The following is a 26,478-nucleotide window of genomic DNA, read 5'->3' on the forward strand; positions in this document are numbered from 1 at the left end:
CCGGCCCCGCTCAGCCCCGCTCAGCCCAGCCGCACCTGCTCGGCCTGGCCAGGAGCCGCTCCCGGGCTGCGGGACGGGCACGGCGAGCCCAGCGCTGCCGCCCTTCCCCGCGGTACCTGCCCAGGAGCCCCTTGGGCAGCGAGGGCTCCCGCACCGAGCCGAACTGCCCCTGAGGGCCGGGGGGCGGTAGGGGGAGCCGCCCCTCAGAGCCCGGGGGCCACCGCGCTGTCTGAGGCTGCTCCCCGAGGCTCCCGCCCTCCGCCCCCTCACGGCCCCGCGGGGCGGGGCCAACACCGCCCGGCCCAGCGCCTCCCGCTCCGCCCTGCGCCCCGTCCGCGGCGCGGGGCTCGGGTAGCGGGGGCAGTGCCCCAGCCATGGCCGGGCGCGGAGCGCGGCTGCGCTGCGGCCGCCCCCCGTCCCTGCTCCTCCTCACCTGGCTCTGCGCGCCCCTGCTCGGCCAGCCCGGAGCCTCGCACGCGGGTAAGGCGGCTCGCAGCGGCCGCGGGGTGCTGAGGGTCGGCGGGGCCGCTGGCGCGGGAAGAAGAGTGAAGGGTGAAAGGTGCTCCGGCGAGGAGCCGGGAGGGTGTCGGACGGGAGGGCAGTGCCAGCCGTGGGTTTGAGCCCTCCTGGCGCCGTGTGGGGCCGCCGGGGATGGAGCGGGCGGTGCGGCGGCCCGGGGCTCGGTGGGCGCCGCTGCCCTCCGGCCGTGCCGGGTCGTGAGGGGAAGGGAGGCGGAATTTGGCGTGTGGGGGAATCGCTGCGGGGACTCTCGGGGTCTCTGCGCATAGCTTCGCTTTCCGCGCCGCCAACTTTTTCCCGGCCGAGGTTAGAGTGAGGCTGGCAGCGGTCCGGCGGTGGATCGCAGGTAGATCCTGAGGTATCTGCTGAGGTAGATGGCAGGGCTCCGCTGGCTTTAGCAAACCTGCGGGACTCAGCGGAGCGCGGGCAGACCCGCTCCCCAGGCTGCCCCCTCACAGGAGAGCGGGAGTGTCTGTGCTAAACTACGGCTTTGCAGGTGCGTTTGCAGACTTGACTGCTTCCAGTTTCATTACGCAGTGGGTAAACTTTCTTACCGTGTATCTATATCATGCTTTAAAGATCTCAAGTGGCTCAGGTTTCGGGTTTTGCTCTGCTCGCTGGCCGAGCAGAGGTGCAGCTGCAGGTCTGTGGTGCTTGCTGTGCATCTCTGGCTGCTGCAGAGGTAAACTCGCAGAATGCATTTTAATAACTGTAATTTGGCATGTGGGTGGGACTGCACATGAAAACAACCCTCTTAACCATTTATAACAACTCTCTAAGTTATGCGTTATTTCTTTGACTTCAAAAGATACAGTCTCATAATTCAATCGGGATGTAACTTTCCGAGTTGAAGCATGTAAAACAGCATGTGAAGCTGGAGTGTTTATAGAATTAGACAGAGATTAAAGGAGCAAAATCACTGCTCTTCCAAGGATTTATTTAGAAACAGTTGTTTCAAAACGTTGCATTTATAATATTTATAAGTACATTGCCCAGAGTTTTGCAGAATGTCTTGAAACCATAACTGCAATAATTACAAGCAGAAAGGAAATTAATGAAAAATAAATTTGACTCCTTTTTTTTATTAACTCAAAATTGGAAAAGTGGTTGTAAATATGGTTGGTGGAAAGTTGATTATATCGACGTTCTGGTTTTAATTCAACCTACAAATAGTCTGTTACTGCAGAATGTGATTTAAAAGATTATTCTTTGTCTCAGCATTTGGAAAAGTAGTGCTTTTCATGTTCCTCATTACAGCAGGTGCAAAATCATCATGTTACGTTATATGATTTATATGACTGCATGGAATTACCTGCAGTCAGGTTAAGCCAAATTTTGCCTTTTGGCACAAGCCAGCAGGTTTGACTTCACTGAGAACTGATCATATGTAGGGAGGCTAAAATTTTCATTTTGCAATTTGATTTTTTCTAAAATAAAATGAAATTTTCTATAACAGTGCTTGTAAATTAATTTGGTGCTTCCTTTAGCTAGTAGCGAGCTAATATTTTATCTTGGGTAACTCTGAAGTATCAGGAGAAAATACTTGCTGATTTAAAATACAAAGTATAAGTGTTGTTCCTTGTTCTGAATCTTTAACTTACAGGTGAGGCTTGAATGCCCAAATGGAGTGGAGGTTAACAACCACCTCTAGCACTGCCATGCTGCAGACCTGGGATAGTGTTTCCTTGGCACTTTGTGCTCCCAAGCATTTTCCACTCAGTTTAACAGATCAGATCCTTCTCCCTACTCAACAGGAAGCTGCAAACCTTCCTGCTTGTATGAGTTTCTTGTGATTTTTCTCTTAAAGTATTTTGTGCTTTCTTTAGAGATTCTTAGGGGGATAAATGTGAGCATTGATTCACTGGGAAATGTCTGTGGTGATCTCTAGAAGGAACTGTGGAAGGAAGTACTTGAATAGTTTCCCACTTCTTAGAATGGTAAAATCTGGGTTTTGTGTGATATTTCATGTTTTGAAATTTCCTACTCTTTATGTGGTTTTGAGCAAAGAATCTGATTTCAAAGAATCTGCTGCTGAGGCAGAAGGTAACACCAGTGCCCAACTTCTGCAGTGCCCAGGGCTGCACTGGCAACTCGTGAGAAGCCCCAGCCTGTTTCTTATTTCCATAAAGGCCTTGCATACCTTTTAGATTTGTGTTTAATTCCATGGTGCATAGCCTCTGAATTTGGGGTTCTACTTAGAAGATTCTGCATATTGTTCTTCTTTTTTTCTCCTTGTGCTATCTGCACTTGGATATACCCTTTTTACTGCTTGCTTCCAGCATTCCTTGGTGCTGATTTCACAGTCCATCTTCAGGCTTTACTGACAGGCCAGCAATTGGTGAAAATGATGCAATGATTCAAAGGGGTACAAAGACAGTTGGCAAAATCCTGAATCTGTTACAGAAAAGTCCCCCTGACTTCAGAGTGGCAGCATTTTTCCCCTGAGGCAGGCTGACGTGAGGCAGCCTTTTCCTGTGGCCTGTTGGGCAGGGAGAAGGATCGCAGTTGTCTGCGGGCAGCTAAGTGCAGCATTTAGTGTGTTAGTGAGCTCGGGAGGAAGTGCTGTGGCACAGCACAGAGCTGCAGTTACAGCTGCAGGTGCCTGTCTCTGCTGCTGGCAGTCGTGTCACTAGAGAGGTCAGGAAGCTGTTTGGCACATGGTGTGTCCTTACCCTAGAATCCATAGCACAGGTATTCAGAAAGGAATGAATGGTTTGTGGTCCAATTAGCTCTTAATCTAAGGACTAATTGTCAGTTCATATCTGCTTCTTGGTTAGTTTACAAACCACATGGCAGTCTATTATGGTTACTAATCAAACTTGAAAATGTATTCAGAAATATGTGCCATAATTATACCTTGTTCTTAAGCTGTTAGAGGATAGTTTAATTCTACTTTACAACTGTCAAGTTGGAACTTTAGCCTTTTAAATTTGAGCTGAGTGTCAGAAACACCTTCCCTTCTTTTGCTGAGCAAGTCTTGTACATCTGTGCATATTGGTAAGCAGTATTACAGTTCAAAATTCTCCATAGTTTCATGTTCAATATATGTAATTTTGTTTTGTGACTGGTTGACCACAGATTGATGTGCTAGGTAAGAGAGAAGGCACAAATCTTCACAGTTACTTTAAAGCCAATTTTGCCATGCTTGTAGGTGTAGTGATGGGGTTTACCTTTATTTTTTAACGTGAAAAAAAGATAGTTCTGGTAAGTTCAGGATGTAATAGTTGGCTTTTCTGACTTTTATTCAGTAAATGGAACAGAGCTAGTATTGCTGCCGTGACTGACAGACATCCTAGTTAAGATGATTGTGATCTCTCGAAATGCTTGCTGTTAATTAACTGCTTGACTGTTTGTGATTGGATTCTTGGCAATTGTTAATGCACAGAAAGAAAAGTAGGCCAAAAAATGAAAGACCATGCAGGAAGTATGACTCACGATCCTGCTCTAAGGGATGGGGAATCAGTACAAAAATAAAACTTCCATTTCATTCATTACCTGTCTTTTCTACCTAACAAAGTAATGATGGGAGATTGTTTTAGTAAATACCCTGGAGTACTGAAGGCAAGTGTACTGTGTATAGTCGTTCACCTTCCAGATTTGTAAGCAAATTATGAGCTGTGCTTTGTAGTTGTGGATAATAGTCTGTGTTATGATAGCACAGAGTTAAAGAATATAATGTTAACTACAAAGGATGGATATTTTGCAATGTTTATTGTCCTTAGTAGTGTTCTTTTTCATTATAATGGTATATGATTATAAATATGCATGAGTAATATATATTACTTCTGAATCTACATCTTAACATTACACTTTTCAAAAGTGACCTTTTCCCTTTTCCCATGGGCCTCCTTTGAAACCACACCCAGTGGTGATGCAAAGAAAACCTGAAATCATTAACACTCAATTCTGTCAATTAGGAAATGCTTTGAACTACACTGTTTCATGTGCAAGGACCAGCATTACACCTGCAATCCCAATCTGGCTGCTAGACACTTTATCTAAGGAAGTGCAGAGGAATATAGAGTTCAAAGAAAGCTTATTGTTTGGAGAAATATGGACTGGGATGTTCTCATATTTAAAAACAGTGAGATTCATGAAAGTACATCTGAGATCAAGCTGTAACAATAAGTATTTCACTGGCAATTCTTATAAAAGGAATAATGTTCCTAAATTGTATTAAGATGCTAGCAAATTTAATCCCATAATGGTACAGTAAATTACAAAAGTGCTATTCTTTTGTAAAACCCATCTTTTGTTTTGCATCTACAACATTTAAAGTCTGCCATTAGCAGCACAAGCCGAATTTTGATTTGAGAATGTTAACAAGGTGAATAAACATGTACAGGTTTCAGCATGCTATTCATGCATCTGGGCCTATGTAATGCTTCATCCTATTTTCTAAATAGCTCTTCCAAAATACTTTGATGAAAAAGTTTGTTAAATACTTATGGAGGAAATGGCAGAACTGAATTTCTAAATACAATTTAGAAAATATTTTTCCACAGTCAAGTGTTTAATTAGAAGTTTTACCTAGCATTTTGTCAAAAGTGTTCTCCAGCTACTTCAGAGTTTAAAAATTTTTGAATTATTAGTCTGCTTTGTGCATAAGCATTTGTCTCCTCTGTGCAGATTTAAAATTTAGGCCATCCTACATCTGATGTGATTCAGGTGGGGAGTTTTGGGGTTTTTTGTTGCTTAACATGAACTCATACTGAGGGGCAGTGAGAAGAGTTTAAGGTGCAAACAATAAAGTAAACATTGTCATTGGGAGTTATCACTGAACAGTGCAGAGAGCTTTGATTTAGACTTTGGATTTAGACTGCAGAGGTTGCCCAGCCTCAATAAAAATGAAAACATACAAATACAGGTGAGCTTAGAACTGCCCTTCAAAGGCTGCAGATCTTCTAAGTATTTTTTAGCACAGTGAGCTAGTGCCAGGGGTGAGTGTTTCCATAATCTCTTGCCATCTGATTTAGTATGAGATTGTACTCTGAGTTGTTTGCTAATCTTGCTAGTCATAGGTTTTAACCTCTTTCTGTTTTTCTCCAACCAGCATAGCTAGTCTGCTGTCTTAAGCCACTAAAACTGTTTTACCTGTTTCCTTCTCTTCTTTACTTTTTTTCCACTTGTCATCAGTTCTTCACAATTTTTTTATTGCTGTTAATACAAGGAGTAACTAAGAAACAGAGCTTTTATTGTAATCTGAAGAGCATACAGTCATGTGGAAAAGGGAACACATTAAACACATGCAGTCTGTGTAACAAATTACTTGAATGGTCCTAGTAAATAAAATATGCAAGGTAGGGGTGATTACTTATTTTAATTTTTCCAGCTCTTAATATACTGTTACCATTTCCAGCCTCCTTGTGGAGCTCTCCTTTGTATAAGATGTCTTTTATGGACCAGTATGCCCCAGCTTATTAATAAACAGAATAAAATAGGAATGTTGGAAAGTGTGGATACATCTGTGATCAGAAAAAAAGTAATATAACTGTATTGTTAGTAAATAATGGTTGTTGTAATAGGTCAGTGAGAATACTGTAGGTCTGAGTATAAAATGTTTGAAAAATAATCTGTAAGTGTATAAAAGCAGTAAAGGAGCATGTCCCCTTATAGAATAGCAGAGGAGATGCTGTGTTTTAAGAGAAGCTTAATCTGGAAACAACATGTACCCTGAAGATGCAGTATCGTTGCACAGGAGGTCATCTTACAGGAACAGAAATGGTGAAATTGCAGCTTTGCCTCTGCATTGCTTCAAGGTCAATTAATGGAGAGATAATATCCAGCTGCATAGTCAGTCTTAAATTGTATGAAAAATTCAGTTGAGAGTTGTAACTGGAGGAGGGAAATGTAATTAATGCTAATATAAAAATAAAGTATTTATGAAATATTAGGCTGAAATGTACACAAAAACATTCATAATTCAGGAAATAGGGATATAGAAATAGAGAAATTAAGTTGTGTCTTCAGGAAGCATTCTTTTGGATGTCTGTAAGATGTAGGGCTTGGCAAATCCGTGTATAGTTACAAATAGGAAAATATCCTTGCTAATGAGGATACACTGAACCAGTTAAAATAAATATATTTTAACCTCATAGCTGTGAAGGTAACTTGTACATCTGCAACATTCTGTTGCTGGATCCCTTTTGGCAGCAATTCTTATATCCTGTGAGTTTTCCCGTATCCACCAGTGGTATCTCGTGGTATGCTGTAAGTTGCCAGTCAGGTCTTTGCACATCCCACAAGTCAACAGTCTTGAAATGCAGAGGTGACAAGTGGTAGAGTGTGTACAATGTGTCTCAAAGAACAGTAGGTTTGTGAACAAATGGCATACACTCTAAACAGATAGATCTGTATTTTGAAATGGAAGGATGACCTGCCTTAAACCCCAGGTGTTGATTTGGCCCACAGTAAGAACCATTCAGCAGCACTTTGGTGTATGGTAAGACGTGTAGGAAAAAGGGCTCCTGCTTCTCCCACTTTGCTGATCCTATTTCTTAAGCTATGTTCTGCTTTTGCTGCTACTATGACACTTCATAGAAATCTACTTAGTATGTAAAATCATAATTCTCCTGGACTGCCCCACACCTGCAGTGCCCAAGGCAGGGAACTGCCTTGTTGGGCTCTGCAGTGAGTGCTTTGGGTGTTTCATCCAAAGGTCCCATGAGCAAAGCCTTTTGCAGCACGGCAGAAACCCACTGCTGTCACCCTTTGATGAATGGGAAGGAACTTAAAACGTAGGCTGCCTATCTTAATTTGTCCAGTCTGCAGTGGTTGTCATCACATGGAACTGGGTTAGGTCAGTTCAAATTAATGGCTTAAAAGGTGTTAGCCAAGCCTCTGCCACAAATGCCAAGTCATGGAACTGTTGGTCAGATTCTGAAGTAGCTTTTGCAAGCTGTGGGAATGAGAACTGATACCCTATGCAGGTATGACCCCACCTGACATACAGTGTAGTGATCCCAGGCAATTCTAAGATCCTAATCCTCTTCAGTATCTGTGAATTGCTGATTTACTGAATATTGATGGCAATGAACTTCAAGTGGACATTCTTTATGCTGCCTTTAACTGATCCTTTGTTTTGTTTAGCTTATTTTATAAGAAAGGTTAAATACCACCAATGTTTTTTCTGTATGTATTATTGCTAGTTGATCTACTTCTGTTATGTTGACTAAATTCACCTCCTCTCCAAACAAAGTAATGTTAATCTTTTAAATCTCTCCTTGTATGGATGACCGTCTCTGGTTTTAATCTGTTTACGACATTCTCTGGTGCTTTTCTGCTTCTGATACATCTTTTTTTAGATGGATGCTGTTAGTGAGCACATGATTTCTGGAGAGGTTGTGCCATAGATTTATGTAATGGCATAATATTTTAAGTCTGCATTAAAAAGAGGTGGTGGTGAGCTCCTTTCTTTTGTTTATGCTGTCCCTTAAACGGTTTATAATCGTTGCTGCGTCATTTTTTGGCAGTAGTTTCCATTTAAATCTCACTGGTCAGTAGTAAAAATCTTGATCTAGAACACATGTCTGTGTTTTCTGGTGGTCATCCTAACTTATATCTGGGAATTGGAGACCCTTTCGTGCAAGGTGATGTGTGTAGTTTGTGCTTCTTGAGGCAGTGGCCATCTTCAGGTCTTTCACACCACCTTAGAAAGCTGTTCTGACTCAAGTTACTTAGGTAGACACTGATGTTGCATTTTTCCCTCTCCTCTCTCTCTTCCCCAAAATGACTCCTGGAGAGCTATGAAAACTAACTGGAAAGGTGCATTCCAGTCAATATAACATTAGAATAGGTAGAGAATAGACTGGTAAATAGTTTGGCATATGCATCTAAGATACAAAACAGTGCTCTGGAAAAGTGCTCTACAAGTGCAGTAAAATTTATACATGATAAATTTGCCCAAACATTAGAAGAAATAATGTATAAACCATGAAGTGACTGAAGTTTCAAACTGGATTGCAAATTATCATACTACAGACCTGTATAGTGTGGATGTAGGTTTTTAAAAGGTACCACCCTGTTTGGGAATGATAGAAGTTCAGTCCCTCATAGGTTAGCTTTCAGTTTTAGAGGAGTTCTATAATTGCATGGCACTGGGTGAATTATATAAGAGCTTTTTGCCCTCTAAGATTTTCTTTATATTCTTGACTCATTAATTTTAGAAGTGTAATAATGGTCTGAAGATGCTCATAAAACCAGGTAACTCAATAAAATTCTACTTCCAGGACCTTGGCCATGCTTCCAGAGAGAAGGGGATGAGATGAGAAATTGAACTCTGCATAAAAATAGCTGTAGCTCTTTGGACACAAGAATACCGAGGTACATTACTCATTGGAATCAATGCTAATAAATTCTTTTTTTTTTTATAGCTGTATCTGAACCTTCTTTTATTGCTAAAAGTGAAGATCGTTTGTTTAAGCATTTATTTGAGGACTATCAAAGATGGGTTCGTCCAGTGGAGCGCTTGAATGACACAATAAAAATCAAGTTTGGCCTTGCAATCTCTCAGCTGGTAGATGTGGTATGTATAGTAAATAAGTTGTATTTTTTTTCCATTAACTTTAAAAGGAGTATAATTTCATGTGAAATAATTGTGCCTGTTTTAGCTTAAACACAACAGATTAAGCATCTTAAATTGTTACCAGCGTAATAAAAATGCACTGTAGATGAATATATGATGTTCTCATATAGACATACTTAGTGATTGGAATGCTTTCAGCACTGTCTTTTCTATTTTAAATTACAGAGCTCTGTGAACTAAAGAAGCTATTTCCTATGGATAGATTATTTTTTGTAATACATGCTTTATTTTACAGGATGAGAAAAATCAATTGATGACAACAAATGTATGGTTGAAACAGGTATGTGTAAAATATTGATGAAAAATTCTGAAGCTTTATAACTGTGAATCAAAATTTGGAAGAAACTTTTCTAGTTGGTTGTATATTAAAAAAAACTTAGTTCTTGCATGAAATTTTATTTCACATAGTATCTTTATAAAATGTCCTTGGAAATGCTTTAAATGATCAATTGTTACAAACCACTTTAAAAAACTATAACAAGGTAAACAAACATTCACCAAACTAAAATAAATCTCATATGGCATTGCATAGCCATTTAATATACCAAGGTGCATATATCCAACCAAAGATTGCTGCTTCAGTACAAAAGTTTTCATTCAAAAGCTCTATTAAGAAAAGTATGGGTTGGTGAATTCTTCTATATAGTAGTTTTGAGGTCTTTTTCTTGTGGGATATTTGAGATAATTGGATATACATTACTGAAGAATTCTGATTTCAAAGTTAAATATGTTTGGTAGAAGGAAATAAGTTTTCCTCTTAAGAATATTTTGTTTTGGGCAGAAAAAAGCCTCAAGCTTTATAGCTGTCAGAGTCCAGTGCTAAACTTAATTGCCACTATTTACTTGGATAATGCTGCTCACAAATCATTCTTGATTTAACTGAGAAGAATGGTTGCAGATGCTGGTTATACTTACTAGCTTATGGAATTATTTTTCTTTGGGCTAATTGCTTTCTGTTTGTTCATTTTGATATTTAATATTTGATTTGTTTGCTTGTTTGTTTGTATTTGATATTTTTCCTTTTGTTTCCCATTCCCCTCTTTTCCAATAACTGTAATTTTAGGCCAAGTTTTTGTTTTTAGGGAAACTTTGAGACTACTCAGGAAGTATGAGATGGCCATGTGGGTTGATGATACTTTGTGCTCTCTAATAGTTTCTGCAGATCTTCTTGAAGTTGAACCAGTTTTAAGAGTTGGAGCATGATGGGGTTTTTTGTATAATGAAAATGTCTAAATTGCTTCTGATTAGCTTCCAGTCATTGGTATTCATCCAGAACAAGCTTTTCTCAAATTTAATTTATACAATTAAATTACATCATAATAGCTCTTACTTACATATACGTGCTCTGAAAAAGAAACATCATATCTTAAGTTCTGTACAGAAACATTGTCAAGCAGCTCTTAGAAAAAAAAATACTGAGTGAGGTAACTATGTCCAGCAAATTCATTGTTTCATGCAAATTTTGGAAGCCAGTTGGATTTTTGTTAATTGCCTTATTACCTATTTTCATCTGGTATCACCCTGCTTGATTCCACTTCCCAATAATGATTTTTACATCTCACATATCCACAGGAATGGGTAGATGTAAAATTAAGGTGGAATCCTGAAGAATATGCTGGAATAACATCTATTCGTGTCCCATCAGATTCTATTTGGATTCCAGATATTGTGCTGTATGACAAGTAAGATTTGAATATTTTTCTTACAAAATGCAATTACGTTATAACTTCACTCTCCAAATTGCTTCTAGGAGGCTCACTGGATAGACATAATGTGTACATTTAGTGAGCTAAGAATCTGTGGAAGAATTTGCCTCTGGATGCAAATGGACTTTGTTGCCATGTTAAATGTTTGAACGTTTTGCTTTACTTCTGAGTGAAATTTCTAGTCCCTTTGAAAAGGTTATTTCCATTAAGTTGGGTAAACTTTTTTCCTAGTTAGAAAAAAAAGTCTTGCTCAATGCTGGGTACAAATAGCATACAGTGATGGGAAGGAAGCACCTAATTTATGGTGTTGTAGATCATATTCAGCATGGAATTAAGATTAGGTACACTTAACTGTAAGGGGGGCTTGTCTTGATTTGGGGTTGGTTTTGGTTTTCTGTCTTTTGAATATTAACATATCTCAGGGACAATAACTTTTGAATTAACCCTTCTCCACAACTCAGGTACACATACAATACTTTTACATTACTTGACTTGTCAAGTCAGGATAAAAAACTCATGCAATGATTGTAAATTTAAGTTTGGATACAAGTATTATTTTACCTGTTTCATTACTTGCTTTTCTTTAATACTTATGATTTGGCCAAATTTAAAAGTACTTATGGTGTATTACAAATAGAAACACCAGAGCTGGGCCATGCTGTTAAAGGTTAAGACTTTTACAATCCTTTCATAAGTCATCAGGACCACAGAAAGTTGCACAAATATTTTGCTGACTTGAAAATATTCTTCAGTCTTCCAAAGCTATTTACCTTTGTGAGATTTAGATTTGAGAAAAAAAAATTGACTATGGAGACAATACAAAATTTTGGTTATCAAGGGATAAACAGCTGAAATGACAATAACAAAGCATATTTTCTTACTTAAATACACTCCCACACTCCATTTTAATTGCATACATATATCTCTCTTCTTTCAGTGCAGATGGGCGTTTTGAGGGAACATCGACAAAAACTGTGGTAAAATATGATGGCACCATTGCTTGGACTCCACCAGCAAACTACAAAAGTTCTTGTACTATTGATGTAACATTCTTCCCCTTTGACCTCCAAAACTGCTCAATGAAATTTGGTTCCTGGACTTATGATGGCTCACAGGTTGATCTAATTCTTGAAGATTATGATGTTGACAAAAGAGATTTTTTTGATAATGGAGAATGGGAAATAGTGACTGCAACAGGGAGCAAAGGAAACAGGACTGATGGATGCTGCTGGTATCCTTTTGTTACATATTCATTTATAATTAGACGTTTACCACTTTTCTACACTTTGTTCCTCATTATTCCTTGTATTGGGCTTTCATTTCTAACTGTCCTTGTCTTCTATCTTCCTTCAAATGAAGGTGAAAAAATTTCACTTTGCACTTCAGTACTGGTATCTCTGACTGTGTTTCTTCTTGTTATTGAAGAAATTATTCCATCATCTTCTAAAGTTATCCCACTCATAGGAGAGTACCTGGTGTTTACTATGATATTTGTGACCTTGTCCATTGTGATAACTGTCTTTGCTATCAATATCCACCACCGCTCCTCGTCCACACACAATGCCATGGCACCCTGGGTTCGCAAGATATTTCTTCACAAACTACCCAAGCTGCTTTGCATGAGAAGCCATGTTGATAGATACTTTGCCCAGAAGGAGGAAACAGCAAATATGAATGGATCAGAATCATCTAGGAACACCTTGGAAGCAGCTCTGGATTCTATCCGCTATATCACAAGGCACGTTATGAAGGAGAATGAAGTTCGCGAGGTGGGTGTGTTAGTCCTGCTGCACTGATTTTGTACAAGTGGAAGTTAGAAAACCAAGTAGTGGTTTACTGTGCAGTTGCATAATAAAGATGTGCTGTGGATGTCCAGGTTTTGTACTTCACTGGAAGCTGTGTAGTTGTTTCCACCAGAAAGAAGTGCACATGTGGTACGACAGTGAGAGTATTTGGGTGATACAGTAATGTTCTTGTCTTCTTTAAAAGTCTTTTGCTTTCTTCCAGAAGTGAGTTCCTGTCATTAGTTACACATTGTGAGACGCTTGTCTGTTACAAGAGCATGTACTGTAACTGTTCCCTACAGAACTGCTGAGATGATGAGAGAAGGAACTATTTTCACTTTAGTGTTGTACCTGAGGGCTATCTTGAAAAATGCATTCGTCTTATATTTTCAGAATAAATACTGCCAAGACTTACCTTGCAGCTTTCAATTCTAGATAAGTGCTCTAACTTACACATATTAAATACCAGCTATAGCAATATGTTGGTTGTTTTGTGCTGAGATCAAACATGGACTCAATGACTTCCTAAGTGTTCTCTTCTACCCTTACTATTGTTTGTCTCTAAGTTATATCAAAAGATGTCAGAGGCTTTTTTTCAGTCTGTGTATTTGCACTCTGAGCTATCCTTAATGATTGTTTACAACATTTGTGTAAGAGCGTTACATATCTGGTTTCTTTACATGCTTTTTAAGCTAGCACCTTTGGTACATCAGACTTAAATGCTATTTCCAGGCTACTGTAGAAGTTTGTAGAAATAGAGAAGTTTGTTGTGTGCTGTCTGTTTCTGATGGCAAAGCCTGAGGTTCTTTCAGTTTATGTGGGAATTGCTGTCTTCAGAAGTCTCTGCTGGGAGTGTGATCTCCCATACCAGACTAGGAATAAGCAAACTCCTCCTCTAATGTGCCTTCTCAGGACTTGATTCTTTCATTGTCACAAGGGATGTGGCCTAGATTTTTAATAAATGTATCTGCTGTACTGGTAAAACAGCATCTAATAGCCCTGCATTGTATGAACAACAGAAATAGAATAGTTGGCTACTAAATACATAATTTCCTGTAAATTAAGCGTTGACTGTGAGTGACAAGAGGTTAAGTAATTTGTTTTTCAAGTGTAATGTAGTTGTGACTCTAAACGTTGGAAATTAATATACAGCTGACTGGGGATTCACTTGTTTTATGATTACTGGGCTCCAGACAATGCAAGCTTAATTTGCAGAAGTTGTTAATAAACACTAAACATCTAGTGCTATTGTAGCTTTACATCTTAGGAAGCATTATGCTTGGGAAATGTGGATAGCTCCATTTCAAATCCAAGAAAATTATTTGGCAGGGTTTTAATTTGCTTGCACAATTTTATCTGCAATACTTGCAAAACTGTGTCTAGATATGAATAATCTTATCCAAAAGGAAAGTAGTCTTGAAACTACTGTGAGTATTCTCCCCAGTTATAATTCTGTGCAGCGGTAACTTTGCAGCTTTCAGCTCTTGTTTGTGACACAGCAGCTGCTCTGCTCTGAGAATTTTTAACTTTTTTTTTATAATTACTATTTGAGAGGTTTGGTTTGTGGTTTTTTGTTGTGGGTTGGGTTTTCTCGTTGTTGGTTGTTTGGTTTGGTTTTTTTTTTCAACTTTTGCTTCCACCTCTTGCTTGGGAATCCCACTTTTTGATGTCAGGTACCATGAATCCTGTAGTATGTTAGAAAATGGCAGACCAGTCTCATCTCTCTATAGATGAGGATGTTTGGTGCTTGTCAGAGTAAATTTCTGCATCAAAATCTACTTAGCTTACCAGTCTTCACAGAGGGGAGTTTGCTTCTGTTCTAACTCACAGTATAATTATAAAATGTTGTTCAAGAGGGTTATCATATGGACATGGTTGAAAAAAGCATACTTTGAAATAACTAAGAACTGCAGGATTCAGTGTTTTTTTTTATGTGTTCTTGCACATACTGACCAACTCTTGTGCTCTTTGTGTTTTAGGTTGTTGAAGACTGGAAATACATTGCTCAGGTGCTTGATCGAATGTTCTTATGGGCTTTTCTTCTGGTTTCAGTAATTGGATCACTTGTGTTATTTATTCCTGTTATTCATAAATGGGCAAGTATAATAGTACCTACACATATAGGCAGTACAAATTCATAAAATATTTTTGGAGCCATCTCCTACTTATATGGCTCTAAGGAGTTTTGCAGTAGCTCTGTTTCCATGCATGTTCTTTGTAGGCATGTTCCTGATAGAGTGAAAAAAAAATTCCCAAACTAGAAAATTAGGTTTATATTTAAGCATGGCATTACCAGGGCACATAGGAGTCAATTTGCTTATTGCCTGTCTACTAAGTTACTGCTAAGCCAGGTCAGAATTAGAAGAACCTTCTCAAGCCATTGCATATATGATATATCAAAAAAGCATACACTGACACCTACTGTGAAAGAGAAGGATTTAAATTTTTTTAATGATGATCACTGTAGTCCAATTATTAAATTACTATAAAACTGTTATACTGAATATTAAATATTTGCAGTTACACGGTAGAGTTGCTTATTTCAATTTAGTATACAAAGATTTTTTATAAGCTCTCTTCAATGTGTTGTAAAAGTATGAAATTTCTACAGAGTAATTTGAAATAATAGTAAAAATACAAATTAAACTTCCTGTGTATCTAATATACAACTTAGAACAGTGATTTGGCCATGTTTGGCCTTCATAAATTTTCAGTCAAATTTGCTGCTAAATTTTTAAAGCTTGTTAATTCTGTGATGCCAACATGAGCATTTAATAAGCCTTAAAATGCCTAAAGTGTGTTTGTATGTTGATGTCTCCATCAGCTTTGGAATGGAAGGCAAAGGCAGTTAAATGAGTTCCCAAGCTGCATAAGTATTCTAAGGGGCCAGAACATGCAGATTTCTTTATTCTTGATGAAGAATTTGATACAGTATGTGAGTTTGCAAATATGTTCATTATTTCCTGTCTTTGGGTGTTTCTCAGAATTAAGATTTTAAGCATAGGCAGCAGGAATTTGGGGAATGTCTTTCTGAAGAAAATCTGTTGTTATAAATTATTATGCTGTGGAACCTAATACAGATGAATAATGATTTTCACATTTGTTAAACTGAACTTAAGAGAGCTAGCTTGAATTAGTTCTTCCGCTGATAAAACTGTATGTAGCTCTAAGCAGCAAGGACTTAGAGTTTTACATATTTTCTTTTTCCCAGGATTGTTGAAAACGAGCTTGCAGCTTTTCAATTATTCCATTAAGATATTTTCTTTACATTGATTCTAATGCTACCTTTCTACCTTTCTTAATAGCTTTTTTTCTGTAAAAGACTCTAAAACAGTTGGATGTTTTCCAACAGCAAAGTCTTTTAGTGTTGCTCATAATATAGTTGCATCCTGTAGGGCTAGTACAGTAATGCCAGGCTAGAGAAAATCTTAGGAAGTTTTTGTTTGCTTAAATTACTACATTAATAATAACATGATTGGGTGACAATTTTTAATGTAAACTGTGGTATCTTTGATAATTTTAAGTTTTTGTAGCGATTATAAATTTGAACAACAGATACATCTTCCTCCCACACTCCCTCCCAGATCTCCTTTAGAATAGTCCTGTACTGATTATAATAGTGATTGCTTATGTCATAACTTATATATAATTGAATATTTATTTAAATTTTTTACTCTGTAGGATATTCTAGGTTTTGTGTACCTTTTAAAGGCACACAGGTTGGGAAATTGTGCCAGGCAGGCCTTGTTTTCTTTTTCTTTTCTTTTTTTTTTTTTTTTTTCTAATAGGAGCTAGGGAGTCACTCTTCTTCAGTCTTCAGTTACACAATTACATCGGACATTGGATATCCATGTTTCCTCTATTCCCGTCATAACTTCAAAGGTGAATTTGCAAGATTATCTGATTTAATTCATTAATATAAGAGCTTTAACTTTGTCAGTATTACTGAGGTTAAACAATACATCAGTGACTTTCTCTGTGTGCAAGTTGCAGAAATACTTCAGACAGCTTCAAACGGAAGTTTCCTCTTCAAATACATTTCTTTTTAAAGTCTCCCATAGGTTTGAATTACTGAAATTTACTCTTAACTGAAGAGAAAGCAAAGTAAGTAGAACTGTAGATTAGATATGTATCTTATTTTTTTAACTCTCCGTTTCATCTCTTTCTCCTTGTTAAATGATGTCTCCAGGCTGCTGAGTTGTATCATGCTGGGCAGCACATTGCCCAGTGGAGTCACTCTTTTTATTATAGTAACTCACAGTTTTTGCAAATGTATGAATTTCTTTTAGTGACTTCTAGTCTGATCATGATATATTCAGTTAACATAGCTGACACTGGAATCCTTGGGGTCTTCTGCTTATCAGGTGTGTCTGAAACAAAAGAATGTGAATATACTCAGAAGCATGGACCTTTACTTCTGTAACTTATTGCTGAATGTACTGAACTGTAGGTAATGCTATCTTATATAGATTTCTGTCACTTGCTCAAAATAAATGAAAAAAAAAAGGCACAGTTTTCAACAGTTTGATTCTCTTTATTTTCATAAATGTTACATCACTTGATACACTGCATTTCCACAAAGTTTTCAGTTTGGTACAGAGAGAACAGTTTGTATTTTTACAAAATATGATCTGATTACAATGTTTTGTTGCATTCTTTATTCATGCTCTTAAATAATCTGCAGTTACTGATTAAAAAAAAGAGAAGATATATATGCCTAAGCAGCAATTTTAGCACACTTTACGGGACTATTTTTGTCTACCTGTCTTCCCTTGGCCTAAAACACTTCACAATAGCATGATGCCTCTATATCCAAAATATCCTGTTATAGCATTTTGATCCTTTGCATTACTTTCAGACTGTCTTGGTGTGTGTTTTACTCAAATACAAATCTAAGCATCATGAGGTTTGAGCAGCCTTTTTTTCCTGATGGCCTTCACATACATTGCAGTCTGAGGATGCACAGAGTTTACTTTATGGCTGCTTTATTACCATCATCTATTACTTACCATCATCTAATATTTACCTATTTGTTTTCCTTTCATAATAAATCTTCCTGCAGTCCTTTCTTGCCACTGTGTGGGTCAGTTTGTAGAGCAGGTGGTAATGTCTGCATTCCAGCAGTTTGGTGTTTGTACTTCCCACCATTCCATCCTCATTTGGGTATTCATGAAACTCACCATGAACTCCTTCCAGAAGATCCTGTCATGGTCTGAAGAGGCTTGGCACCAGACATGTGGAAACAAACCTAATAGCCCAAAGCATTCAACCCATCTTGACTTTCAAAACATTCATGTCATTTTCCATTTCTTTATTAACGCCTTATTAAATCATTCCTGTATAGTTTAACATACTGCCTACATCTTTTCCAGTTACTGCAAGAAGTAGCTGTAAAGCATAGCTTGTATTACTTTGAGATTAGCTGTCATAAAGGTTCAAAATAATTTCTTTTTCTGCATTTTTAACAAAGCCACCTTGGTCAAGAAAAGTTGAAGCCAAAAGTGATCCTTGTTCTGCTACACATGGAAGAGGCATGAGGTGCTGAGATGGTGATGCAGAGTTGGTTGGCAGTTTTATTTGATTTCACAACGTTTTATTTAATCTTTACATTTCATCTCCAGCCATCAAAGGCTGTAAAAACAATCCTGCTGTTCCTAGAATACATACCAGGATGAAAACCCAAAGAAAAATACGATCAATTACCATGGCAACGTATTTCCAATCATCCTGAATCTGAAAAGAAAAAGAAAAAGAGTGGCAAGTTGGCACATTTATTAGGTGAATAAGTTGCATTAGCAACCATACCATTTCATATAGGAAGCACAGTTTTTTCTGTTTGTAAATGTCTTTCATGTATACACAACTTTCACATCTGCTTTCACTGACAAATGAATTCATCTTGACAAAGCTTTTATTTGAATATGCTCTTTCGGGCAAAGCCAAAAGTTGCTGCTTCAAATCCAAAAGGTTGTTCACCAAGGCACTGGTGATACAACTTCTTATGCCAAAAATGAAAGTGTAAAGCTTTACATTCCTAGGTGAACAGGTTTCTCCAGAAAACTTTACTGAAACAGACTGGTCCTACTGGTCTTTAGGCAATATGTAAAAAGGAAAGGTTAATTGGTAAATAATTATTTGGTGTTTCACTAACGCAGTACTGAAATTTGATTGTTCTCATGCATGATGTAAAATTAATCTCTGTGCCTTTCATGCAGAGAGGGAACCAAATTTCAAAGAACACCAGATTTTTCTTTTTTTTTTTTTACAGTGAGTCTTACAACAAGAGTGACACTGAAGTATTATATATGTTATATTTTAATAGTAATTCAATGATCGCCTTAGCTACTAATGAGATTACAATTCAACTTTTTGTTTTTCTTCAGGAATGATACGAAATTAGTAATGCATTTGTCATATTTTAAATGTGTTCTTTTTAGCTTAGAACTTGTTTGTTAAGGCAAAATTAAAAATCCAAAGCAGCCCTGTGTTTTCTGTACCAACTAAATCTAAATAGAGTTCTGATTTCAGTATAAACAAAGTAAAGTTAGAATGAAGTGCCATATTGCAGAGGATTTAAATTCTGTGATAATTGTGATGGTGTGGCTACTGCTGATATTATGTTTGAGGAAAATGATAGAAATAAAATGTTTATTTTTTTGTTTTCTTTATTGCATTAAGATACAGCTTTATGAAAGATGCTGGTCCCTGTCTTGCAGTAGTTGCCTCATTTAGCTACAGCACTTTATTCTGCAGCAGCAACAAAATGATCACCATCATCACTGAGGGACATTCACTCTTACATTTCTGTTGTTGATGGTAAGCTGGGGGAGGGAGAATGTAATTTTCTAAAGGCCATATGGTCAGCAAATTCCGCTGTTAAGACTCTAACTTGGAAAATCCTAACTTCAACTCTCGTGGGATGGGTGCTCTGGTGTGTTCCCCCAGCAGTGGTTACCTTAACGCACCTCACTCGCTATATATAATGTCAATAAAGAGATCATTGTGCATCAGAGCTACTTTGCAATTATATTCAAAATTGTTTTAAGGTCAAAATTGCACATATTTGTAATACAGCTTGTGTAATTTACTTGTATAAAATAATGGTCTCTGTATCTTTTTTGGTATCTGTTTTGTTTGTTTGAGATATTCTTCTTACTGAACACTCTATTGGCAAAAGGTATCTGCAGTTTGAGTAACAGTAAAATATGTTCTTACCTCTTTTGCTTCATTCTGCATTTTCATATTTTCTGCAATGTATTTCACACTTTCAATAGCATCTCTCATTTCTGGTGACAGAACTGAAAATGAAAGCATAGGATCTACAGACTCAGAGCTTGAACTTCTAGTGAGATTGCCACTGAAATCCGAGAACTTCGTGCGCTGATACTGACAGCAGCTACACGCCATATCTTGACATACAAAGCCATCTTTGCAGCATTTGGTTTCAGAACCGTTGATGCAATTTAAGTTTGAAAACTCAGAAGTGAATAATGGTTTTGGCTTCTGATTATTCTCTTCATCACTGGCAGGCCTTGTCATGAACATGATCCGGGGAAGTAAGTTCAAGAAAATGGTTCTCACCCACACGGGCATTGTGTGTGTCTTGGGTGTTCTGTAGTGCACATTTAGTACAAATACTGTAATGACAATTGATAGAGTTACAAAGATCATGGTGAAAAGGAGGTATTCCCCAATAAGGGGAATTACCAGGGAAGTTGAAGGTATGGTTTCTGTGATAACAAGTAGGAACACTGTTAAAGAGAGAAGGACTGATATGCAGAGTGTCACCTTCTCACCACAGTCCGAGGGCAAATAGAAAACTAACACAGTCAGAAAAGAAATCAGCAGACAGGGAATAATCATATTGATAGTGTAAAATAAAGGTAAACGCCTAATGTAAAGAGAATATGTGATGTCTGGGTATATCTCTTCGCAACAGTTGTATTTGATATCGTGTTTATACCCAGGAGCTTTAATTATAGCCCATTCTCCACTCTCCCAGTAATCTTTCAGGTTCATTGTAGAGCCAATTAAAACTAAGTCAATTTTGGCTTTGTCATAAGACCAGGAACCAAACTTCATGGTGCAGTTCTGATAATCAAATGGGAAATAGGTTACATCTATTTTACATGAACTTTTAAATATAGCTGGAGGTATCCAGGTCACATCACCCGTGTATTTTAATAGGGCCTTTGTCTTGTCATCAACCTGGAAATCCCCAACTGCACTGTAAAGCAAGTAAAAATAACAAAAATTAGAATGATTTACTCCAGGAAGTTTCATACATTCAGATCACATACATTAACTCTTTAATCTGTTTGGGGGAAGTCAGCAATTACTTGTTTACTTGAAGCTGAATTGCTCATGCAAGACTTAGTCTGTGACCATCATAAATTAAACAGTTAAACTGAAACAAACAGCTCTATAAAGTCACCAGGGAAGAGTTGAAAGGAATTATTGTCCCTTATTAATAGCAGGGCTTGGTGCAATCAGCATTCAAAATGGCAAATAGATTACAAATGGCAGTCCAGCTAGATGGGTGTTGTAGACCCTTTCCAACTGAACTATTTTATTCTATTCTATTCTAGATCGATCAAGCACATCAGAACTCAAGGGCTGATAAAAACATTACTGGTATTTCTACCTCTTCTGTGGACAGTGCAGGTAGTAACTATGGAAAGAGGGATTAGGGTTGGGGTGTATTAAGAATTTTTTTTAAGTCACACTTTGCTATCTTACATGATCCATGTGACAATTTCAGTTGAGTATATGAAAAAGTAATATTAAAGGGTAATTTGAAATTTTAAAGTCCCAGTTAGAAAAGGAGTGTCATCACTGTTGATCCGTAGACTTAACTTTTGGATATGTGTAGCTGAGTACATTTCATTGAGAATTGCTTTTCTCTAGATCCATTTAGTTAGGGTTTGGCTCTTTACAGACTCAAAAATTGACATCTGAAGTAAACTTTATCTGTGGCTTTTTTTTGTCAACACTGTTATTGTAAAGGTGTCAGATTGTGAATTTTACTGCTAAAAAGCTAGAATTGGCATTTCTTTCAGTTAAAGTTGTGACTCACAGGGGCTTGTGAAGAGGAAAAGCCAAGTTCACTTTGGTCTGCTCACTAGCAGCTCCAGGTTAGAGCTGGCTCCAGCCCAGTGATGCTGGCATGAAGGTGAGAACAGCAGTGGGAGAATGCACAACACAGGTGTGTTGAAAAGCAGCTTTTCAGTGCATTCTGTGAACTTGCTGCTGATTTTTTTAGAGCTGGTAACATCACCCCCCCTCTTCCTGCATTAAGAAGTTAAATATGCAAGAGCCTTACTTGTTATATAAAACAATATCTGGTTTCCAGATCTGGCCAGATGGAACTCGGATGAATTCAGCACCTCCGTAGTCTGCTGGATTCCACCGAAGCTTGTAATCATTCCAGATCTAATTATGGTAGAAATGAGTCTGTGTTAGGTTTGTGAAGAAACTGAAATTCATTGGACTAGATCTGAGTCAACTGCTGTCATATCACTTCCAGGGTTGTTTTATTTTGGATACTACACTGTTTAGATGTTTCTTTAAAAAACACGTATGTGTGGTGTTTGTTGATATGCAGATTATAGGTGGGCCTAGATATCTGGACATTGTTGGTCATACCCATATATGACATATATGTGACTCTGTCCCTGGAACGTCTACTCAGTAGCTGAAACAAGGTGAAAGAAGGAATAAGACACTCTTTTTATAGAGTGTAGGACTATAATAACCACTTTGATCTCAAAAAACCAGGGATCTGTGGGACAGTGAAAACAAATTCCCGGAGGCTGTGGTTTTAGTTGTCAGCAGCGAGGGACCTTGGGTGGGTGGGTCAGAAAGAGCTGCAGTGTGTTAGGGCTCAGGTAACAGCCTTTGTCTCTAGGACTTGTTAAACCACACTTTACGAAGTTGAATATCAAGCTGAAGATGGGAACTAACTTGGTTATTAAGCTGACTGCAACAGTGAGTAACTGCATTTTTAAAAAACCTTTTTTATGTGGAAGTGCACAGTTTTGGTTTGTTCTCACTTCACGGGAGCTAACCAGCGCTGAGTGGTGCTGTGTGAGACCTCCGTGCTGAGGTGTTTCCCTTGCGTTGGTGTCTGCAAAAGGCAGCGCGTTTGGAAGTGTTCAGAGCAAAAATCTTGTATTTAGCGACTGCAGTAAGTGTGGCAGCCTCACTCAGCCTCGCTCCGCTCCCGTCCTTTCCCTTCCCGTTCCCGCTGCTCCGCTGCCGCCGCATCCCCGCCTGCCGGGGGCACTGCGGCCGCTGGGGGGCAGCAGCGCACCGGGGAAGGGCTCGGGCGGCGCTGCCGGGGGAGCGGGGGGAGCCGGGGATGCTCTCCCGGGATCCTGTCCGGGTTTGCTCTCCCGGGATCCTGTCCTGGTTTGCTCTCCCGGGATCCTGTCCGGGTTTGCTCTCCCGGGATCCTGTCCGGGGATGCTCTCCCGGGATCCTGTCCGGGGATGCTCTCCCGGGATCCTGTCTGGGTTTGCTCTCCCGGGATCCTGTCCGGGGATGCTCTCCCGGGATCCTGTCCGGGTTTGCTGTCCCGGGATCCTGTCCGGGGATGCTCTCCCGGGATCCTGTCCGGGGATGCTCTCCCGGGATCCTGTCTGGGTTTGCTCTCCCGGGATCCTGTCCGGGGATGCTCTCCCGGGATCCTGTCCGGGTTTGCTGTCCCGGGATCCTGTCCGGGGATGCTCTCCCGGGATCCTGTCCGGGGATGCTCTCCCGGGATCCTGTCTGGGTTTGCTCTCCCGGGATCCTGTCCGGGGATGCTCTCCCGGGATCCTGTCCGGGTTTGCTGTCCCGGGATCCTGTCCGGGATTTGCTGTCCCGGGATCCTGTCCGGGTTTGCTGTCCCGGGGTGCGTCTGTGCCCCGAGGGACCCGAGCTCGGTGCTCCCGGAGCCCGCAGCCCCCTCGCAGGGCGGGCGGCTCTTCCCGGCCCGGACTCCCCCGGCGGAGCGGGAAACACTCCCGTGCTGGAGGGGAAGTGGGACGGTGCCGTCTGGGCTGTCACTGAGCGCTACTTACGTGCTTCAGCCACAAGTTGGTTTCCATTATCTGGTTGACTTCGTCCTGGAAAAGAGAGGTGTGTCGGGAGAGGCGCCGGCCTTGCCACGGCGCCCGGCGGGGCGGTACTCACCACCTTCACCAGCTGCGACATGGACACCTCGAACTGGATGATGACGGGGTCCGAGACGTTCTTGACGGGGCGCACGAACTGGTTGTAGCTCTCGAAGAGGGCCGCGTAGAGCCGGTGCTCGGCCTCGGAGCCGCCGCAGCCTGCGGAGGGCACGGGGTGAGCGCCGGGCCAGCCCAGCCCAGGAGCGGGACAGAGCCGCCCCGGTACCGAACTGACTGCTCAGCATCCCTGAGCGCTGGGCAGAGCCCCAGCCTCGCCTGAGCGGGGAGTAGTGTGCCGTGGGTAGTGCGCTTGGGCTGGGAGAAGAGCAGTGAAAGGTAATGCTATGACAGAGGTTTTCTCACATATGTCCGCAAATGAAACAAAAAAATAGTTTCGGGGAGTTACTGAAGAACTGGAGGTGCAAAAGCCCTTTTCCCTCACAGGCCCAGACCCCCACACCTGACAAGGCCACAGAGCTATGGAGCAGAGGAAGGGGAAAGTGTAACCAAACAGAACAGGCCGCTGGTAAAGAGTCAGAACACCTTGCAATAGGAGGAGGCCCAGGAAGTGAAAAGTCTGCTTTCTAGTCTGAGTCATGATTGCATGATTATAGTGAGGCCTGCTTCTAAAATATAAAAAAATTATTAAAATTTGATTAACTGTTACATTCAACAGTTTTTCAGCATACTCAAATGTGCTAGTTACCTCTTTATTATTCTGTGTACTTTTTATTAATAATAGATTCCTGTTGCCCTTTTGCCACTCATAACTGCAGTTCACCGTACCCTGTGGCCAACAGAAAAGCTGCAAACTGAAATTCTTACACAACAAGGTACTTCACCTGTTTCAGGATGAGGTGTGAGAGCCTGTATTTTACCCTACCATTTTACTATCAAACTGTCTAGGCAATAACCATCCTGACACTTTTAGAAGCCAGTGGCCTTTTCTTTTTAGAGGGCTATCTCTTAAACTCTCCTCTGGACAACACATCCTCATGAATTCCAACAAAAAAAGGCCTGTTTTGTCATTAATTGATGGCACTATGCAAATTTGGCAAAGGCACAAACTGAAGTCTGTTGAACATATTCCACAGTTCCTTTGAAACAGAAATATGAATCTACAAATATTTGCAAGGACATGTTTATTTTTTGCCAGTTGTTTTTCAGTAGAGAAAGACTGGGGAAGCAGAAGTATCTGTAGGTGACAGATTACACAAAGCAGGTGTTATTTTCCAATCTTTGTGAGACATCACCTCTCTCTAAGACAAGAGGGTTCCCCTCATGTGAAACTATTCAGTTAAAAGGTCTTTCATTTGGTTTTGGTTTTGGTTGGTTGGTTTTTACCCCTTGTGCCTTTTCTCATTCACTTGGAGGGCAATTCTGTTTTCAGATTAGTGAAATCATTCAAGCCGACTTGCTAACTAAAAAATGAACACTTTTTAACTGCCAATCTTGCCCATATTATTTCTTGGTATCTCCTATCTCTTAGACTGAGATTTTCTGGAATAAATACCCCAATCTTTTAGGTAAATAATTCTAAATCTGGAGATTAACGACTCTATTATAGTCAATCCCAGATTGCCAGCCTTTTTACATGTCACCAGTACTCTAATTAAATCTAGCATCCACTGTCTCTAGAGAAGTGCATTCATGTGGTTTTTTATTTAAATATTTTGTGCTTTCCATACCTGCAGAGAGAAAACATGCTGTTTGCAGCACATATTTAAAGCTCTTTAAGTGTTGTCTCTTTCTTATCTTCTCTGCAATATGTGAAACCACACCTTTTATGTGTGAGGTGCTTTTCCTTCATGTAAAATGGCTTAATGTGTCCTGTTTGGCATCTTTAATCAGGACTACCTAACTACTTTGCAAGGATAAACTTAAAACACCCCCCACCGAACAACAAACTATGTAACAGAGCTGTACTAGGATTCTGTACATTTGCCCCTTAGGTTGGAGAGCGCTCCACACTTCTTAAAAACAATTTACACCAAAGCCACCTCCTGCTCCCCTTTTCAGCCCTTCCTTCACCATCAAAGAATAACAAATAAAGGATCACTCACCTTGACAGAGAAAGCAAACAGCGGCAGTTAGAAGCAGAGTGTTCAGGCTCTCCATGGTGCTATGAATTACTGCCTGTCGACAGGGGCTGTTGAAGCTGAGCTTCGCTGCCAGGACTGTAGGAGCACAGGGAGCAGGGAGAGCTCTGCTCCTCCGATGCGTGAAATGCCTGGAAACAGCAGCCGGCAGGACCCTGAGCACAGCTCTGCGCACTGAGCTCCCATTAGCTTTGCTGTGCTGCCCCCTTTCAAGCTACCCAGGCTGTCAGAGCTTTGGAAACGGCAAACAAAGTGCAGGGAAAACAGATGTTATTGTAGGCAAAGAGCAGTCTTCTGGCACAAAGAGTGGGCAAGAATCCTTAAAATGGTGCATAAATGAGCCTGGTATTCTGACAATGCTGAAGAGTTTTCCAGCCAGCTGCTATACAGGATCCTTATCTATCAGAAGCTCAAGCCAATCTACTAGGGGAAGTTTAATTAATACAAATCTTGTAATTGAATTGTACTGAAATGAATATTGACATTAGGGATGCCTGATTTAGCAGTGAACTGAGATCATGGGACCTGAATTTCCAATTATGCTGTTAATGTTGAGGTTTTTTTCCTCCTTGTGTCTCATCTCGCAAGAGCATGTGCTGGGTGCTTGACCACATGAAAAGGATGTGCTAT

General features: G+C 39.9%; 2 protein-coding genes across 3 annotated transcripts; one reads left to right on the plus strand and one right to left on the minus strand.

Moving 5' to 3' along the window:
* The first annotated feature begins 309 nt into the window (after positions 1–309).
* CHRNA5 (cholinergic receptor nicotinic alpha 5 subunit) lies at positions 310–17,299 on the plus strand. 2 transcript variants are annotated; one of them, XM_085070931.1, is made up of 7 exons: positions 310–480; positions 8,892–9,043; positions 9,339–9,383; positions 10,676–10,785; positions 11,747–12,578; positions 14,573–14,602; positions 16,645–17,299. In XM_085070931.1, the coding sequence occupies exons 1-7, from the start codon at positions 375–377 to the stop codon at positions 16,666–16,668; spliced, it is 1,299 nt and encodes a 432-aa protein (XP_084927057.1). In that variant the 5' UTR covers positions 310–374; the 3' UTR covers positions 16,669–17,299. The 2 variants fall into 2 exon arrangements, with proteins under 2 accessions (XP_084927057.1, XP_084927055.1); XM_085070929.1 differs by having other exon boundaries at positions 14,573–17,299.
* CHRNA3 (cholinergic receptor nicotinic alpha 3 subunit) lies at positions 17,107–26,227 on the minus strand. Its single transcript, XM_085070928.1, has 6 exons — positions 25,813–26,227; positions 23,769–23,908; positions 23,657–23,701; positions 21,916–22,025; positions 19,809–20,820; positions 17,107–18,326 (listed from the first exon to the last, which is right to left on the minus strand). The coding sequence occupies exons 1-6, from the start codon at positions 25,865–25,867 to the stop codon at positions 18,198–18,200; spliced, it is 1,491 nt and encodes a 496-aa protein (XP_084927054.1). The 5' UTR covers positions 25,868–26,227; the 3' UTR covers positions 17,107–18,197.
* Between the last annotated feature and the right edge of the window lie 251 nt (positions 26,228–26,478).

The sequence above is a fragment of the Lichenostomus cassidix genome, chromosome 10, assembly GCF_008360975.1.
Source record: "Lichenostomus cassidix isolate B80296 chromosome 10, HeHo_3.0, whole genome shotgun sequence".
NCBI lineage: Eukaryota > Metazoa > Chordata > Aves > Passeriformes > Meliphagidae > Lichenostomus > Lichenostomus cassidix.

What these genes read in the sequence shown, in the direction of transcription:
- CHRNA5 (XM_085070929.1), top strand. Translation starts at nt 375, where the DNA reads ATGGCCGGGCGCGGAGCGCGGCTGCGCTGCGGCCGCCCCCCGTCCCTG. An exon ending in CAAATGTATGGTTGAAACAG is followed by an intron (nt 9,384 to 10,675) that starts GTATGTGTAAAA and finishes ACATATCCACAG; the next exon opens with GAATGGGTAGATGTAAAATT. An exon ending in AGGAGAATGAAGTTCGCGAG is followed by an intron (nt 12,579 to 14,572) that starts GTGGGTGTGTTA and finishes TTTGTGTTTTAG; the next exon opens with GTTGTTGAAGACTGGAAATA.
- CHRNA3 (XM_085070928.1), bottom strand. Translation starts at nt 25,867, where the DNA reads ATGGAGAGCCTGAACACTCTGCTTCTAACTGCCGCTGTTTGCTTTCTC. An exon ending in TGTCGCAGCTGGTGAAGGTG is followed by an intron (nt 23,702 to 23,768) that starts GTGAGTACCGCC and finishes TCTCTTTTCCAG; the next exon opens with GACGAAGTCAACCAGATAAT. An exon ending in TGCAGAATGAAGCAAAAGAG is followed by an intron (nt 18,327 to 19,808) that starts GTAAGAACATAT and finishes TTTTCTTTTCAG; the next exon opens with ATTCAGGATGATTGGAAATA.